This window comes from Chrysemys picta, chromosome 10 (assembly GCF_011386835.1).
Source record: "Chrysemys picta bellii isolate R12L10 chromosome 10, ASM1138683v2, whole genome shotgun sequence".
Taxonomy (NCBI): Eukaryota; Metazoa; Chordata; order Testudines; family Emydidae; genus Chrysemys; species Chrysemys picta.
The window spans coordinates 67,938,591-67,953,358 of NC_088800.1; the positions used below are offsets into that span (position 1 = coordinate 67,938,591).

At 48.3% G+C, this 14,768-nt stretch overlaps 2 protein-coding genes and 1 non-coding gene across 10 annotated transcripts in view; all 3 read right to left on the minus strand.

Annotated features, from left to right (window-relative positions):
* The window catches only part of SNX29 (sorting nexin 29), a 497,538-nt gene that overhangs the window by 42,180 nt on the left and 440,590 nt on the right, over positions 1-14,768 (minus strand). The window lies entirely within an intron of this gene.
* The window catches only part of LOC135973815 (uncharacterized), a 1,510,190-nt gene continuing 1,496,524 nt past the window's right edge, over positions 1,103-14,768 (minus strand). The window contains exon 4 of the mRNA XM_065558894.1: positions 1,103-6,584. Within this exon, the coding sequence (XP_065414966.1) occupies positions 3,736-4,818 (1,083 nt within the window). The 5' untranslated portion in view covers positions 4,819-6,584 and the 3' untranslated portion in view covers positions 1,103-3,735. The remainder of the gene's footprint in view (positions 6,585-14,768) is intronic.
* LOC112060281 (U4 spliceosomal RNA) lies at positions 12,442-12,588 on the minus strand. Its single transcript, XR_002889588.1, has one exon. It is a non-coding gene; the product is annotated as a U4 spliceosomal RNA (small nuclear RNA).

Genomic DNA, 14,768 nt, shown 5'->3' on the forward strand with positions numbered 1-14,768 from the left:
TTCATAGGTCATGTTCTCTAGACCTTTAATCATTCTTGTTGCTCTTCTCTGGACCCTCTCCAATTTCTCCACATCTTTCTTGAAATGCGGTGCCCAGAACTGGACACAATACTCCAGTTGAGGCCTAACCAGTGCAGAGTAGAGCGGAAGAATGACTTCTTGTGTCTTGCTCACAACACACCTGTTAATGCATCCCAGAATCATGTTCGCTTTTTTTGCAATAGCATCATACTGTTGACTCATACTTAGCTGTGGTCCACTAACCCTAGATCCCTTTCTGCCGTACTCCTTCCTAAACAGTCTCTTCCCATTCTGTATGTGTGAAAAAGTCGGTTACTCACCGTTGTAACTGTTGTTCTTCGAGATGTGTTGCTCATATCCATTCCATTAGGTGTGTGCGCGCCGCGTGCACGATCGTCGGAAAATTTTCTACCCTAGCAACACCGGCGGGTCGGCTGTGGAGCCCCCTAGAGTGGCGCCTTCATGGCGCTGAATATATACCCCAGCCGACCCGGCGCCCCCTCAGTTCCTTCTTGCCGGCTACTCCGACAGTGGGGAAGGGGGGCGGGTTTGGAATGGATATGAGCAACACATCTCGAAGAACAACAGTTACAACGGTGAGTAACCGTCTTTTCTTCTTCGAGTGCTTGCTCATATCCATTCCATTAGGTGACTCCCAAGCCCAACTTAGGTGGTGGGGTCGGAGTGAGACATTGCTGTGTGCAAAACCGCTGATCCGAAGGCAGCATCGTCCCTGGACTGCTGCACTAGTGCATAGTGAGCTGTAAACGTGTGGACTGATGACCAAACCGCTGCTCTACAAATGTCCTGGATCGGAACTTGCGCCAGGAAAGCCGTCGAGGAAGCTTGGGCCCTCGTGGAGTGAGCGGTGAGGTGCGGTGCTGAGACACCTGCCAGGTCATAGCAAATCCGGATGCAAGACGTAATCCAGGAGGATAGGCGTTGTGAGGAGACCGGTGAGCCTTTCATTCGGTCGGCCACTGCAACGAAGAGTTGCGTCGTCTTTCTAAAGTGCCTTGTGCGGTCAATATAGAAAGCCAGGGCCCTGCTGGCTTGGCTTTCACATGCTACTGCCAGAGAATGCAAACGTTGATCCTGGCGAGTAGCATGTGGTTTAGGATGAAAGACCGGGAGAAATATATCCTGGTTGATATGAAAAGGAGAAACCACCTTAGGGAGAAAGGCAGGATGTGGACGAAGCTGCACTTTATCCTTATGGAAAACTGTGTAAGGGGGCTCAGATGTAAGCACCCTGAGTTCAGAAACGCGCCTTGCTGAGGTGATGGCTATGAGGAAGGCTGTCTTCCAGGATAGGTACAAAAGTGAACAGGTGGCCAGTGGCTCGAATGGAGGACCTGTGAGCTTGGAGAGAACCAGGTTGAGGTCCCACGTCGGAACGGGCTGACGTTGTTGTGGGTACATCCGGTCTAAGCCCTTGAGGAATCTAACGACCATCGGGTTGGAGAATACCGAGGACGCGAGTTCCCCTGGGTGAAAGGCCGATATAGCGGCCAGGTGAACTCTAATTGAAGATATCACCTACCCCTGCTGTTTTAGGGAGAGGAGATATTCCAAAATGAGAGGAATAGGTGCCTGTAACGGGGACGTGGCTCGTTGCTCGCACCAACAGGAGAACCGCTTCCACTTGGCCAGGTCCGTGGTCCGTGTTGAGGGCTTCCTACTGCTCAGCAGAATCTGTTGGACAGAGTGCGAGCATTGCTGCTCTGCCTGGGTGAACCATGGAGCAGCCACGCCGTGAGGTGGAGTGATTGCAGGTCGGGGTGACGCAGCCGGCCGTGGTCCTGAGAGATGAGATCCGGACATAATGGAAGCGGGATCGGTGTCTGAACCGAGAGTTCCAACAGTGTGGTGTACCAATGTTGTCTCGGCCACGCTGGAGCGACCAGAATTACCTGTGCCTGGTCTCTGTGCAATTTGAGCAGTACCTTGTGGACCAGAGGAAACGGAGGAAAGGCATAAAACAGGTGGTCTTTCCAGGGAAGGAGAAACGCATCCGAGAGGGAGCCCGGAGCTCGACCTTGCAGGGAGCAGAACACGTGGCACTTCCTGTTGTCTCGGGATGCAAACAGGTCTATCTGGGGTAACCCCCACTTCTGGAAAACGGAATGTATGATGTCCGGACGGATAGACCACTCGTGCGTCTGAAAGGACCTGCTGAGTCGGTCCGCTAAAGTGTTCTGGACTCCGGGGAGGAACGATGCCGTGAGATGGATTGAGTGGGCGATGCAGAAGTCCCACAGGCGAATGGCCTCTTGGCATAGAATTGACGAACGTGCTCCTCCTTGCTTGTTGATGTAAAACATGGCCGTGGTGTTGTCGATGAGAACTAACACACAGCGGCCACGTAGGAGGTTGAGAAATGCCTGGCACGCCAGGCGCACCGCCATCAGTTCCCGAACATTGATGTGCAGAGCTATCTGGGGTGCAGTCCACAGGCCCTGGGTATGGTGTTCGTTGAGATGGGCGCCCCAACCCAGAGATGAAGCGTCTGTGACCAGGTGCAGAGAGGGTTGTGGGGCGTGAAATGGCATCCCCTCGCAAACCACATTGTGATCTAGCCACCAGGTGAGGGAGGTCAGGACCGAGTTTGGGACCGTGACCACCATGTTCAGGCTGTCCCGATGTGGGCGGTATATCGACGACACCCAGGTTTGGAGTGGGCGAAGCCGAAGTCTGGCATGCCTGGTTACGTACGTGCAGGAAGCCATGTGACCCAGCAGGGTGAGGCACGACCTCACCGTGGTAGTTGGGAAGGCCTTGAGCCCTTGAATGAGGCCCGTGATGGTACAAAAGCGGTTGTCTGGCAGGATGGCTTGTGCACGTCTGGAGTCTAGGACTGCGCCGATGAATTCTATTCTCTGGGTAGGTTCTAGAGTGGATTTGTCCTTGTTGAGTAGGATGCCCAACTCGTTGAACGTGTGCACTATTATGTGGATGTGAGCTCGAACTTGCTCTTTGGTGCGACCGCGTACCAGCCAGTCGTCTAGGTACGGGAACACCTGTATCCCTTGCCGACGAAGGTACGCTGCCACGACAGCCATACATTTCGTGAACACTCTTGGGGCCGAGGATAGGCCGAAGGGAAGGACTGCAAATTGATAGTGCACTTTGCTTACTACGAATCGCAGGAAGCGTCTGTGAGGCGGGTAAATTGCGATGTGAAAGTATGCGTCTTTCATGTCGAGGGCGGCGAACCAGTCTCCAGGATCGAGGGAAGGGATAATGGCCCCCAGAGAGACCATGCGGAACTTCAACTTTACTACGAATTTGTTGAGTCCACGCAAGTCCAAGATGGGTCGCAGACCTCCTTTGGACTTGGGGATCAGGAAGTAACGGGAATAAAATCCCCTGCCCCTTAACTCTACTGGAACCTCCTCTATGGCCCCCATAGCAAGGAGCGTGGAAACCTCCTGTATAAGAAGTTGCTCGTGAGAAGGGTCCCTGAAGAGGGACGGGGAAGGGGGGTGGGAGGGGGGGATTGAAGAAAACTGGATAGCGTATCCCCTCTCCACCGTGCGAAGGACCCATCGGTCCGAAGTTATAAGGGACCAAACATGGTGGAAGTGGGAGAGGCGATCCCGAAAGGAGGGGGCTGGATCCTGGGGGATGACTGGGGCGCCGTCCTCGACCGCACCTTCAAAAGTTCTGCCTGGGGCCTGCGGGTGGCCTTGGTGGCCCTTGGTTCTGACCGGGTTAAGGGCCGGTCCACCTTCGTCTACCACCTCGCCCTCGCCTCCGGGCCGAGTCCTGTCTCTGACGAGGCGGAGGGGGGTAGAAGCGCTGAGGCTGAGGCCTAAATGGCCTGCGCTGAGGACCCGCAACATGCATCCCCAGGGAGCGCATGATTGTCCTGGAGTCCTTGAGGCTCTGCAGGCGAGAGTCCGTCTTCTCTGAGAACAACCCCTGTCCTTCAAAGGGCAAATCCTGCAGGGTTTGTTGCAATTCAGGGGGCAAACCCGAAACTTGGAGCCAGGAGGTTCTTCGCATAGCGATGCCCGAAGCCAGGGTTCTCGCAGCCGAGTCCGCTATGTCCAAGGAGGCCTGTAAGGAGGTCCGAGCCACCTTCTTACCCTCCTCTACCAAGGCCCCAAACTCCTCCCTGGACTCTTGGGGAACCAACTCCTTGAACTTCCCCATAGAGTTCCAGGAGTTAAAGTTGTAGCGGCTCAGGAGCGCCTGCTGGTTAGCCGCTCTAAGTTGCAGCCCTCCGGCTGAATAAACTTTACGGCCAAACAAATCGAGGCGCTTAGCCTCCTTCGATTTGGGCGCTGCGGCCTGTTGACCGTGGCGCTCCCTTGCATTCACTGATGACACCACCAGTGAACACGGCTGGGGATGGGTATACAAGTACTCGTAGTCTTTGGAGGGGACAAAGTACTTTCTTTCCACCCCTCTCGCTGTGGGTGGGATGGAGGCAGGAGTTTGCCATATCGTAGTTGCATTCGCCTGTATCGTGCGGATCAGGGGTAACGCCACCCTCGATGGGGCATCCGCTGCGAGGATATTCACGATGGGGTCCTGCACCTCCACTATCTCCTCCGCCTGCAGGTCCATATTACGGGCCACCCTACGCAGGAGATCCTGGTGAGCCCGAAGATCTATTGGAGGTGGACCTGTGCACGATGTGCCCGCCACTGCCTCATCCGGAGAGGAAGAGGAAGATGCCTCCGGTGGTACAGGATCCAAGGGAGGGTCCTGGTCTCCCTGCTCCTGGGCCGGAGCATCACCTGCGCTCGGGTCCAGGACGTCAGGTGGTGCGGACACGGAAGCCTCCATGCCCCCTGGCGGAGGCCGAGAGATGGTGGACTCCGGGGCCCTTCTAACGGAGTGGCCCAAGCGAGAGGTCGAAGCTATTGGAGCCCCTTGCGCCTGATGGTACGCCCACGGGGTCCAGAACGACCAGTGAGATGGACCATGAGTATGGTCCTCTGTTATCTCCTGCCAATGGCCCAAGTCCTGTTCCTCGGCTTGCCCCTGAGGGGGGTATGCCGATCTCGATAGGTCCTCAGAGGAGCGAGACACCGATCTCGATGGCCATGGCGGTGCCGAGAGCGTCGAGACGAATCCCGTGGGCTGCGGTGCCGCACGGTGCCGGTCCGGAGATGTTCTATCTCTACGCGGTGCCGGCGATCGGTGCCGGGACCGCGACCGGTGCCGATGACCTCGTCGGTGCCGGGAGTCGGATCTGGACCTCGACGATGACCTGGAGTAGGCCCGGTGCCGGGAGCGGCCTCTCGACGTCGAGCGTCGATCGTAGCGGTGCCAAGAACTACGTCTCGATGTTGATCGGTGCCGACGATCATAGCGGTGCCGAGATGTAGAGCGGTGCCGCGACGAAGATCTTGGCCACGAGTACGACCGGTGATATTCGGCGCCGGGACTGCGAGCGGCGTGGGGACCTGCTTCGGGACCTGGACCGGTGCCGTGGTTCCAGCCCTTGCGATGGAGGGCGCATCAAGGCAGGTTTCCCCCTAGACTGGACCGGACGAGTCAACGGTGCCGGTGGTGCCGGTGGTTGGGGCGGTGCCGGCTCCGTGAGAGCTATTAAGTCTCTCGCCGCCGCGAAGGTCTCTGGAGTCGACGGGAGGCACTGTATCACCGCCGGTCTCGGTGGAGACGCTATCTGCACCGGACTCAACGGCCTCGGCGCCGGAGTCGACGGTGCTGGAGGCACCTGTTTCCGGTGCTCCACAGGCGGACGCGGCTCTACCCCCGGCACTGGGGGAGCCGGCGTCTTCGGCACGGAGGTCCCCGTCTTATGGGCTTTTTTATGCCCCGGGGATAATGACCGGCGCCGAGGCACTTGTTGTGCTTGCGGTGCCGACGAGGTCCGGTGCCGGGGAGGCTTGTCCGACGCCACTCGCGTGGTCGGCATGGCCGGTGCCGCCGGGGCACTGCGCACCGAGGTGCTAGGTGCCGGGGCCTGACTCGTTGATGGAGCGTCCGGACTAAGTGCCGCCTCCATAAGGAGTTGCCGGAGCCGAAAGTCCCGCTCCTTCTTGGTCCTTGGTCTGAAGGCCTTACAGATCTTGCACTTATCTGTTTGATGGGACTCTCCCAGGCACTTCAGACAGGAGTCGTGCGGGTCGCTCGTGGGCATAGGCTTAGCGCAGGAGGCGCACTGCTTGAAGCCGGGAGCGTTGGGCATGAGCCCGGCCCCGCGGCCGGGGGAGAAAGGGGGAGACAACCCCCTTAATCCCCTAGAACTATTATAACAACTAGAACAAATGAACAATTTTTAAAAACTATTTAACTATAAACAACTAGAACTATAACTATAACTGTGAATAACTAACTAAGCTAGGGAGAGTGGAGAACAGCTATGCCGCGCTCCACAGTTCCAACGACCGTCAGGGGCGGTAAGAAGGAACTGAGGGGGCGCCGGGTCGGCTGGGGTATATATTCAGCGCCATGAAGGCGCCACTCTAGGGGGCTCCACAGCCGACCCGCCGGTGTTGCTAGGGTAGAAAATTTTCCGACGATCGTGCACGCGGCGCGCACACACCTAATGGAATGGATATGAGCAAGCACTCGAAGAAGAACTGATTGTTCCTTCCTAAGTGGAGCACTTTGCATTTGTCTTTATTAAACTTCATCCTGTTTACCTCAGACCATTGCTCCAATTTGTCCAGATCACTTTGAATTATGACCCTATCCTCCAAAGCACTTGCAATCCCTTCCAGTTTGGTATCATCTGCAAACTTAATAAGCGTATTTTCTATGCCAATATCTATGTATCATCAAGCGATCACTCCTGACACCATACCAATTACATCACCGAAGAGCTGTCAATTCCTCACCATCATGGCTCTGCTTAAGATGTCATTCTTGAAATGCTAGATGACTTTCCTCAGGAAAAGGTTTTCAACTAAGGAATGCTACACTTCAGGCCAGATCAAAACTGGTGTCGAGTGGAGTAGCACCATTAACATCAATGCAGCTATGCTGATTTACACCAGCTGAGGATCTGCTCCAATCGGTATACTCAGATAGCTCACCTCCTACCTTAAGGAACTTGTTGTCTATGTGTTTGTCCTACACAGTCAAACCAGCACCTGTGTTAATGATCAACCTCTATGGATAGGATGGAACATTATGTCCCTGTTTACCTGGGTTTTTGTTTGTTTTAAGACAGAAACTGGGCAGCTGGGGAAGAAAATTCACTGCTCAGGTAGAAAGCATCCTCTGGATGTTGTTAAAGCTCTCCCTTTTTTTGAGGGGGGGAAGTGTTTGGCATTTTCTAAGGTTTTCTGAGTATAGTTCCTAAAGTATTAAGGTCGGAAACTCCTCCTTTTGTCTCCCTTATGAATTCTGTGTGTTTTAACATATCCATTGTACATGAACAAAAAAACCTAAAGGGTGCAGTTAAAACAACCTCTCCGACGAGGACTTGTCCACACTTAAAACGCTGCAGCAGTGCAGCTGCGCCGCTGTGGCACTTCAGGGAAGACACTACCTACAGTGACAGGAGGGGTTCTTCCATTGGTATAGGTAATCCGCCTCCCATCGCCCTATTGCTGTTAACACCAGGGGTTAGGTTGGTTTTACTGCCTCCTCCCTCAGGGGTGTGGATTTTTTACACTCCTAAGTGACTTAGTTATATCGACCTATTTTCCTAGTGTAGACCAGGCCTGAGAGAAGGATGTTAAGGGAATTTTATAATGTACTTGTTGCTTTTCTGTTTTTCTTTGCTAGACAGCAAAATCCTTTTCTTCCTCTCTCTCCCTTTAGGCTGCATTGCCTAATCGCTCAAAAGCTTCTTTGTAAAAGGACTGCTTCTGCCACTACATTCTAGCCCCTGCAGGGGTGGGTGCAGCTTTGGTGGAAACCCAAAATACTGGGATTTTAAACTTTAGGAAGGAATTATCCAAACATTTTACAGATTTTAAATATTAAAACAGACATGGAAATCTCAACTGGTTTACTAGTTGAGATACTGTGATACTAATGTACTTGCACTGAACTGATCAGGTCTGTGGTACTTTTCATTTGTATGATCTGTGTAGTATTTCTCTTAAAAAAGGAAAACAAGATTTATAGTTGCTATTATACTACATAACACACATATCCAGTCTTACTTTCCAAATCATCATCAGAATGGATTAAAAATTCTAAGAAGTTACAGAAACAAAATGGGAAAAATGCTTCTTATTGTTTTAAAGATTAACATTTAATGTTTTAAAAACAACTTAAATTTTTTTCAATTCATCTTATTACTAAGTAACCGTAGTAAAGACAGTTTTCTGAAATATTTTTCTTATTCGTGTTTTAAAAAGTTGATAGTAATTGCAACTTTTTCTACTAAAAATAACAGATGCCCTCCAGATGTATTTTAGTCTTTCTTGCTTTCCAAACTAAATTTGACATGTTATCTGCAATAAGGTAAAATGGGGAACTGATGCCAATTACATCTTATGTTACAGAAATACTATTCTTAGGCAATGTTAAAATTATTCTGTTATTTGGCCAATGTTTGTTCCATAAATCCTAATATAGAAAATGGTCAAAATAAATAAATAAAATGCTTTCAAAATCCAGAATACCATTTTGCTATAAAAAAGTTTTGCAAAACTTCCTTGCCCATTCACTCAGACAAGTAATTATTTTCCCCACAAGCCAGAAAAATATAATTAGTTCACTGCATTATCATCACCATTGGAAAGGTGACAAGGATATTTTAAAATTTTTATGTGTGGGCTAGTAAGGTTGACTGTTTTGCGAGCCTGCTGTAATGAAAAAATAAAACCATGTTATAACAAGAGTACCGAAATAGCAGTTCCTTTCCCTTTTGGTTAATGCTGCTCTAATTGTCATTAGACAATGATACAGGTCATGACCCAAATCCAACTGAGCTTCCAATTGACTTTAATGGACTTTGGATCAGGACCTTAATTATTTATGTTTGTTCCCATAGGAGCAAGGTTATTTTACAATTTTTGCTTTACAGTTAAAAAGTGTATCACTTGTAATTATTTGGAGGATTTACTTTGACATATAATTCATGCTTGTGCAAAAATAATGGGCATATATATTGGCTTGAGCTGAATCCATGTTGTAATTTATTAAGTGTATCTGTGCAAAATATTCTACATATTTGAACTGGACGATAATAGAGAGAGAACTGGAATGACTTCCAGCATCAAAGCTAGACTTAATGCAATATCCAAGTGGGTCTTGTTTAGAGCTGACTTCTTTTTTTTTTTTTTTTAAATAAACAACCATGACTTTTCAGCGAAGCCTTTTGGATTAAAGACTACCCCTCTGACAAAACTATGCAGCTCCTTTCCATTTCTTTTCCTGCTGTTTTTAAAACAATTAAAGATTTCATAAGAGTCACAGAGTTTAAGGCCAGAATGGAACATTAGTTCATCTAGTTTGAACTTCTGCATATCTCAAGGGCTTACCCAGTTACCCCTGTATGGAGTCCAATAACTTGTGTTTGCCTAAAGCATAGTTCCAGAAAGGCATCCAGTCTTGATCTGGAGATATCAAGAAGAATCCACCTTGGTGGTTTCTTCCAATGTTTCATCACCCTGACTGTTAAAAATTTGAGCCCTATTTCCAATTTGAATTTTTCTTGCTTCGGCTTCCAGTTACTGGTTCTTGTTTTGTCTTTCTCTGCTAGATTAAAAAACCCTTCAGTACTCAGTATTTTCTCCCCAGGAAAGTACTTCTACGCTGTAATCAAGTAACCCCTCAATCTTCTTTTTGATAAACTAAATGGATTATTCTTATGATGAACTAATCCAGTGGCTCTAAACCTTTCCAGATTACTGTACCCCTTTCAGGAGTGTGATTTGTCTTGCGCACCCTCCCCCTCAAATTTCACCTCACTTAAAAACTACTTGCTTATAAAATCAGACATAAAAATACAAAAAAGCGTCACAGCACACTATTACTGAAAAATTGCTTACCTTTCGTTTTTAACCATGTAATTATAAAAAGAAATCAATTGGAATATAAATATTGTACTTTACATTTCAGTGTATAGTATATAGAGCAGAATAAACAAGTCAATGTTTGTATGAAATTTTAGTTTGTACTGACTTCGCTAGTACTTTTTCTATTACCAGTTGTAAAACTAGGCAAATATCCAGATAAATTGGAGTACTTCCTGGTAGACTTGTGCGTACCCCCAAGGACATGCGTACCCCTAGTTGAGAACCACTGAACTAAACTAAACTTCTCGCTGTAAGACATTTTCTCCACCCTTTGATCATTTGTGTGGCATTTTTGCTGCACTCTCTCCAAATTTTCAACATCCTTTAAAAAATATGAAGACCAGAACTGTATGCATTATTCTAGTATCAGTCTTATCCATGACATATACAAAGATAAAATCATCTCTCCACTCCTACTCACTGCTCCTCTGCTAATATAGCCAAAAACTGCATTAGCCTTTTTTGCCACAGCATCACACTGGGAACTCATGTGGGGCCATATCCTTAGCTGGAGTAAATTGTCATGGCTCTATTAACTTCAAAGGAGCTATGACAATTTTCACAAATTAAGGACATGGTCCAGACAGTGTATTTTTAAAACAAAAACTTAACTCCAACTACCAATTCAAGAGTTTTAAAACTTGTCAACATTTTCACTCAAGATACTAGGAAATCTTTGGGGCAGGAACTATCTGTTCTTTGTACTGTGTTTAGTACAATAGGATCCTTGTCCTTAACTAGGGCTCCTAGGCATTATGAGAAGTAGGGGTCCACTCACTGCAGGAGCGCCTCCTCCTGGTTGCTCTGGGGATTAGCTGGTTCCAGTTCTTACACCCCCTCCTGTCAGTTCCTTGGCCTGTGGGTCCCTCTTTCTCTGGGACTCGGGGTGCTTCTTCTTTGTGACTAAGCCCTTTGGCCAGGTCACTACAGTCTTCCCCTTCCAGGGTAACAAAGTCTCTCCGGACAACCATCCTAGGCAGTCTGCACTCCACTCACTGGTCTGTGCCACTTCCCTTGTGGCAGGAACCTGGGCTTGCTCACTACTCTGGGTTCCAGCCCAGGGACCCTTCAGCACACAGGCAAGGTCTGTTCAGACCCCAAACTTGCTGTTCATTCCCTGGGTTGCTTCCTACTCACCTCCCACAGGCTTTCTTCTCCACCCTTCTGTCTTCAGGGTACGACCTTCCCTCAGGGCTAAGGTCCTACTCCCCTCTCTCTATTGCATAGAAGATGGCTGCAGACTTCCTCACTACAGCCCTTTGTGTTGCCAGTTTACCCTAGTCCCACCTACCCCCCACACACACCTGCTCAGGTGACCTTCATCCTCCAATCAGGGGTTGCTCCTTCAGCCTAATCCCATAATGTGGGGCCTATCACACTAACTGGCCCTTTCTGAGCTTCCTTAACTCTTTCAGGGCTGGTGTGGGGTGCACACTCCACCACAAGAGATTCCTAAATTTGTTGGTCTGTTCTTAGAAACAGGAAGTTGTTCAAGAAACACACTTAAAATAATAAAGGGAAGGGTGAGATAAGGACAGAAGAGGTGAATGTGAGAAAAACAAACACAAGGCAAAGTGGGGGCAGTGAGAGTTTGAAGGAGAGAAAACAGGGATTTGGAAAAGAATGGAGTAAGAAAGGAATGGGAAACAGTCTTAAAGTGAAGAGGAAGAAAAAGGAGGCCATGAAAAGAAAGCAAATGGGTGAGAGCAGATGATGGCACAGTGAAGTCTTCAGTCCCTTCCACTTTATTTCTTGGATAAGGTGTTAATGCTCTAGGTTTTCAGAAGTGCAGAGTATTCGGTGCAAACATATATGAGTGGAAAAAGACACTGGGTCCCACTCTCCCTTTGCTGCCGCTAGTAGTGAGGGAAAGGACTGCCCCTCAAGGAACTGTCAGGAGAGGCGATCCTTCCAACGAAGAGACTCTCAGATAGGGCCCTTGCCTTTCAAATATGATGTGGGAGGTGGGGCATCTTACAAGATTCAGTTATTATGCTCTGTGCCCAGTGCATCTGGCATGGTGCTCAGGGGTCAGGCTGACAATGGCCATGTGTAATATCACTAGGCTGCAGCAGTGAGGAACCAAATGCCAAACACCTCCCCCACAGTAATGTTCCTATTCCTATTCATTATTCTAATCCCTGAGCCCGTGCCGCTTCCCGCAGCCCCCATTGGCCTGGAGCGGCAAACCGCGGCCAGTGGGAGCCGCAATCGGCTGAACCTGCGGACACGGCAGGTAAACAAACTGGCCCGGCTTACCCTGGCGGGCCGTGTGCCAAAGGTTGTTGATCCCTGTTCTAATGGATGTAAAAAAGCAGTGCTCAGATACATCACTACTCTGAATAATTCAAACATGTTTATAGAATATTAAAGAATATTTTATATTTCAGCTATTTTTATTTAGTTTTAAAACCCGTCTGAAGGATTTTAACTTGCTGACGTTTCTATGAAAAATCAACTGGGGAAGCAGTTGCCAATCATTTCATGTGTGGTCCCTGGTTCTCAGCATTACAGTTCATGGCAGGGTATTGGGAAAAGTTTTCAACTAGCAATAATCACGCCTCAGATTAACCTCATTGGCTATGATACTGCATTACAGACATACTAACTCTTGTGAATTGATTGGGACAGTTGCGATTTCTGAGTAAAATTAAGCCTCACTCACGACCTTGTGCTAGAACTCTCAAATATCAGGATTTTTTTTCAACCCTGGCACAAATGTATTTCCATACAGGAGTTACCCACCCTAAAAAAAGGAATGTGTTAATTCCAAAGTACTTTGAAAGAAAATGAAAATTAATTTACATATCAGATTAACAAGCTATCAAGCTAACAAGAAACAATGTGGCTACACCCCAGCAGGGAAGAGAAACTTCATCTAAGGCCTTGGCTACACTTGCAGCTGTACAGCGCTGTGAGGTAAACCTGTCTTCGTACAGCTGAGTAGGGAAAAGCACTGAAGTCTGTCCACACTGACAGCTGCCAGCGCAGTGGTGTGGCCACACTTGCAACATTTGCAGCTGTGTTGGGAGCGGTGCATTATGGGCAGCTATCCCAGCATTCATGTGGCTGCAACATGCTTTTCAAAACGGGCTGTAACTTGCAAGTGTAGCCAAGGCCTAAGATAGAAGGGCGGGGGAGAGCCAACCTTCAAATAAGCAATTGAATCAATTGAAAACAATTCCAGACATTTGAGAATTCTAAAAGTGAGGCTTATTTTTACTTAGGGCTAGTCTATACTGGCAACGCTAATGCGCTGCTATGGCAGCACTTTAACGTGCCTTGTGTGGTTGCAGCGCAGCGCTGGGAGAGAGCTCTCCTAGCGCTCTAAAAAACCACCTCCACAAGGGGTGCGGCTCCCAGCGCTGGGGCACTGTTTACACTGGTGCTTTACAGCGCTGCAACTTGCTGAGCTCAAGGGGGTGTTTTTTCACACCCGAGTGAGAAAGTTGCAGTGCTCTTAATTGCCAGTGTAGACAAACCCTTAGAAATCCTATCAGCCGCTCCAGGTATGGCTGGGGCTCCAGCTGTCAGCCCTGGGTGGTTGCTCCCGTGCCAGCCTGGGAAGAGGGAGAGAGGACCTCACTGCAGCCCACCCCAGGCCTGTGGAGAGTGAAGAACCCTAAGAAGCAGAGGGTGCTGCAGGGGGCCTAAAGTGAGGAGGGTGAGGGCTGATGGAGTGGGGGGGGCTGTATTGATGGAGGGTTCTGAGCAGATGGGGTAAGTGCTGGGAGGGTGAACTGAGGGTGGTGGGGGGTCTGACTCATGATTTTTTTATCTCTACAAGTTGGCAATACTGACATTATTACATCACATGCAAAGATTCTAGAACAGGACCTAAGAATAGGATTATAGAAAAGAGTGACCCACCTGGGGGAAGGAAATGAAAATCATACTGTGGATAAATATAACAATATTTCAACAAAGATTTTTATTCCAGTTTATTCTTGAATTATCTGCAAACCAAAGAAGAACTGCTCATTATATTTTCCCCATTTAACCCAATCTCAAAAATTTATTTTTCTTTATTGGTTATGGAGCCAGTTCTTTGTTAATAGAATTTGAGACACCTGCTGCAACGGAGGAATGACTAAACGTCTAAAGTGTTCAGTTTTAAACATAAGAGTGCATGTCAGTTGGTTGTTACCAAGGAAACAGGATCACTGCTGTAATGACCCAAAACTGTAACTGGGTGCATGTTCTATTTTTGAGAAAAATTTTAACCTATTCCTAGACTGCTAAAAGATAAGCATGTTACAGGGATAATCTCCATGGGTTAGAAAACATCCTTCCTGCCAGTGGCAGGGATACTTCTGTGTTCATTTGCTGGAAACAGGGGAGTAGGATAAAGAAAGAGAAACAAGTTTTGCCAGGAATGACAACCATTCATTTCTCCTGAATGATCTGTCTTTCATTACTAATCCCTTTTATTACCGGGAGGGAAAGCTAGAAAAAAACCATGTTACAATGCTTGAGGTCACAACCAACATACGCATACACAAAAAGCAATTAATCATGGTATATAACTAAACACAACCCAGCATGGGCCTGATTTTTCTTAAGTAGGAGTAAAAATGTGTCAGGTGACAGCGTAGCTACATTGTACAAACTGATGGGCAAGCTTTGTTAAGCAGCAACCTACCCAAAATGTCATTAAAACAGCTCTGCACATTATTAAAGAGGGAAGAGAGGAAGCAAGCTTAGGTGCATTGATGGTTGCTTATTTTCATGATAGGCAAACTGACATTCTCACTTTCCCATAGGGCACATTCCATGATTTGAAAA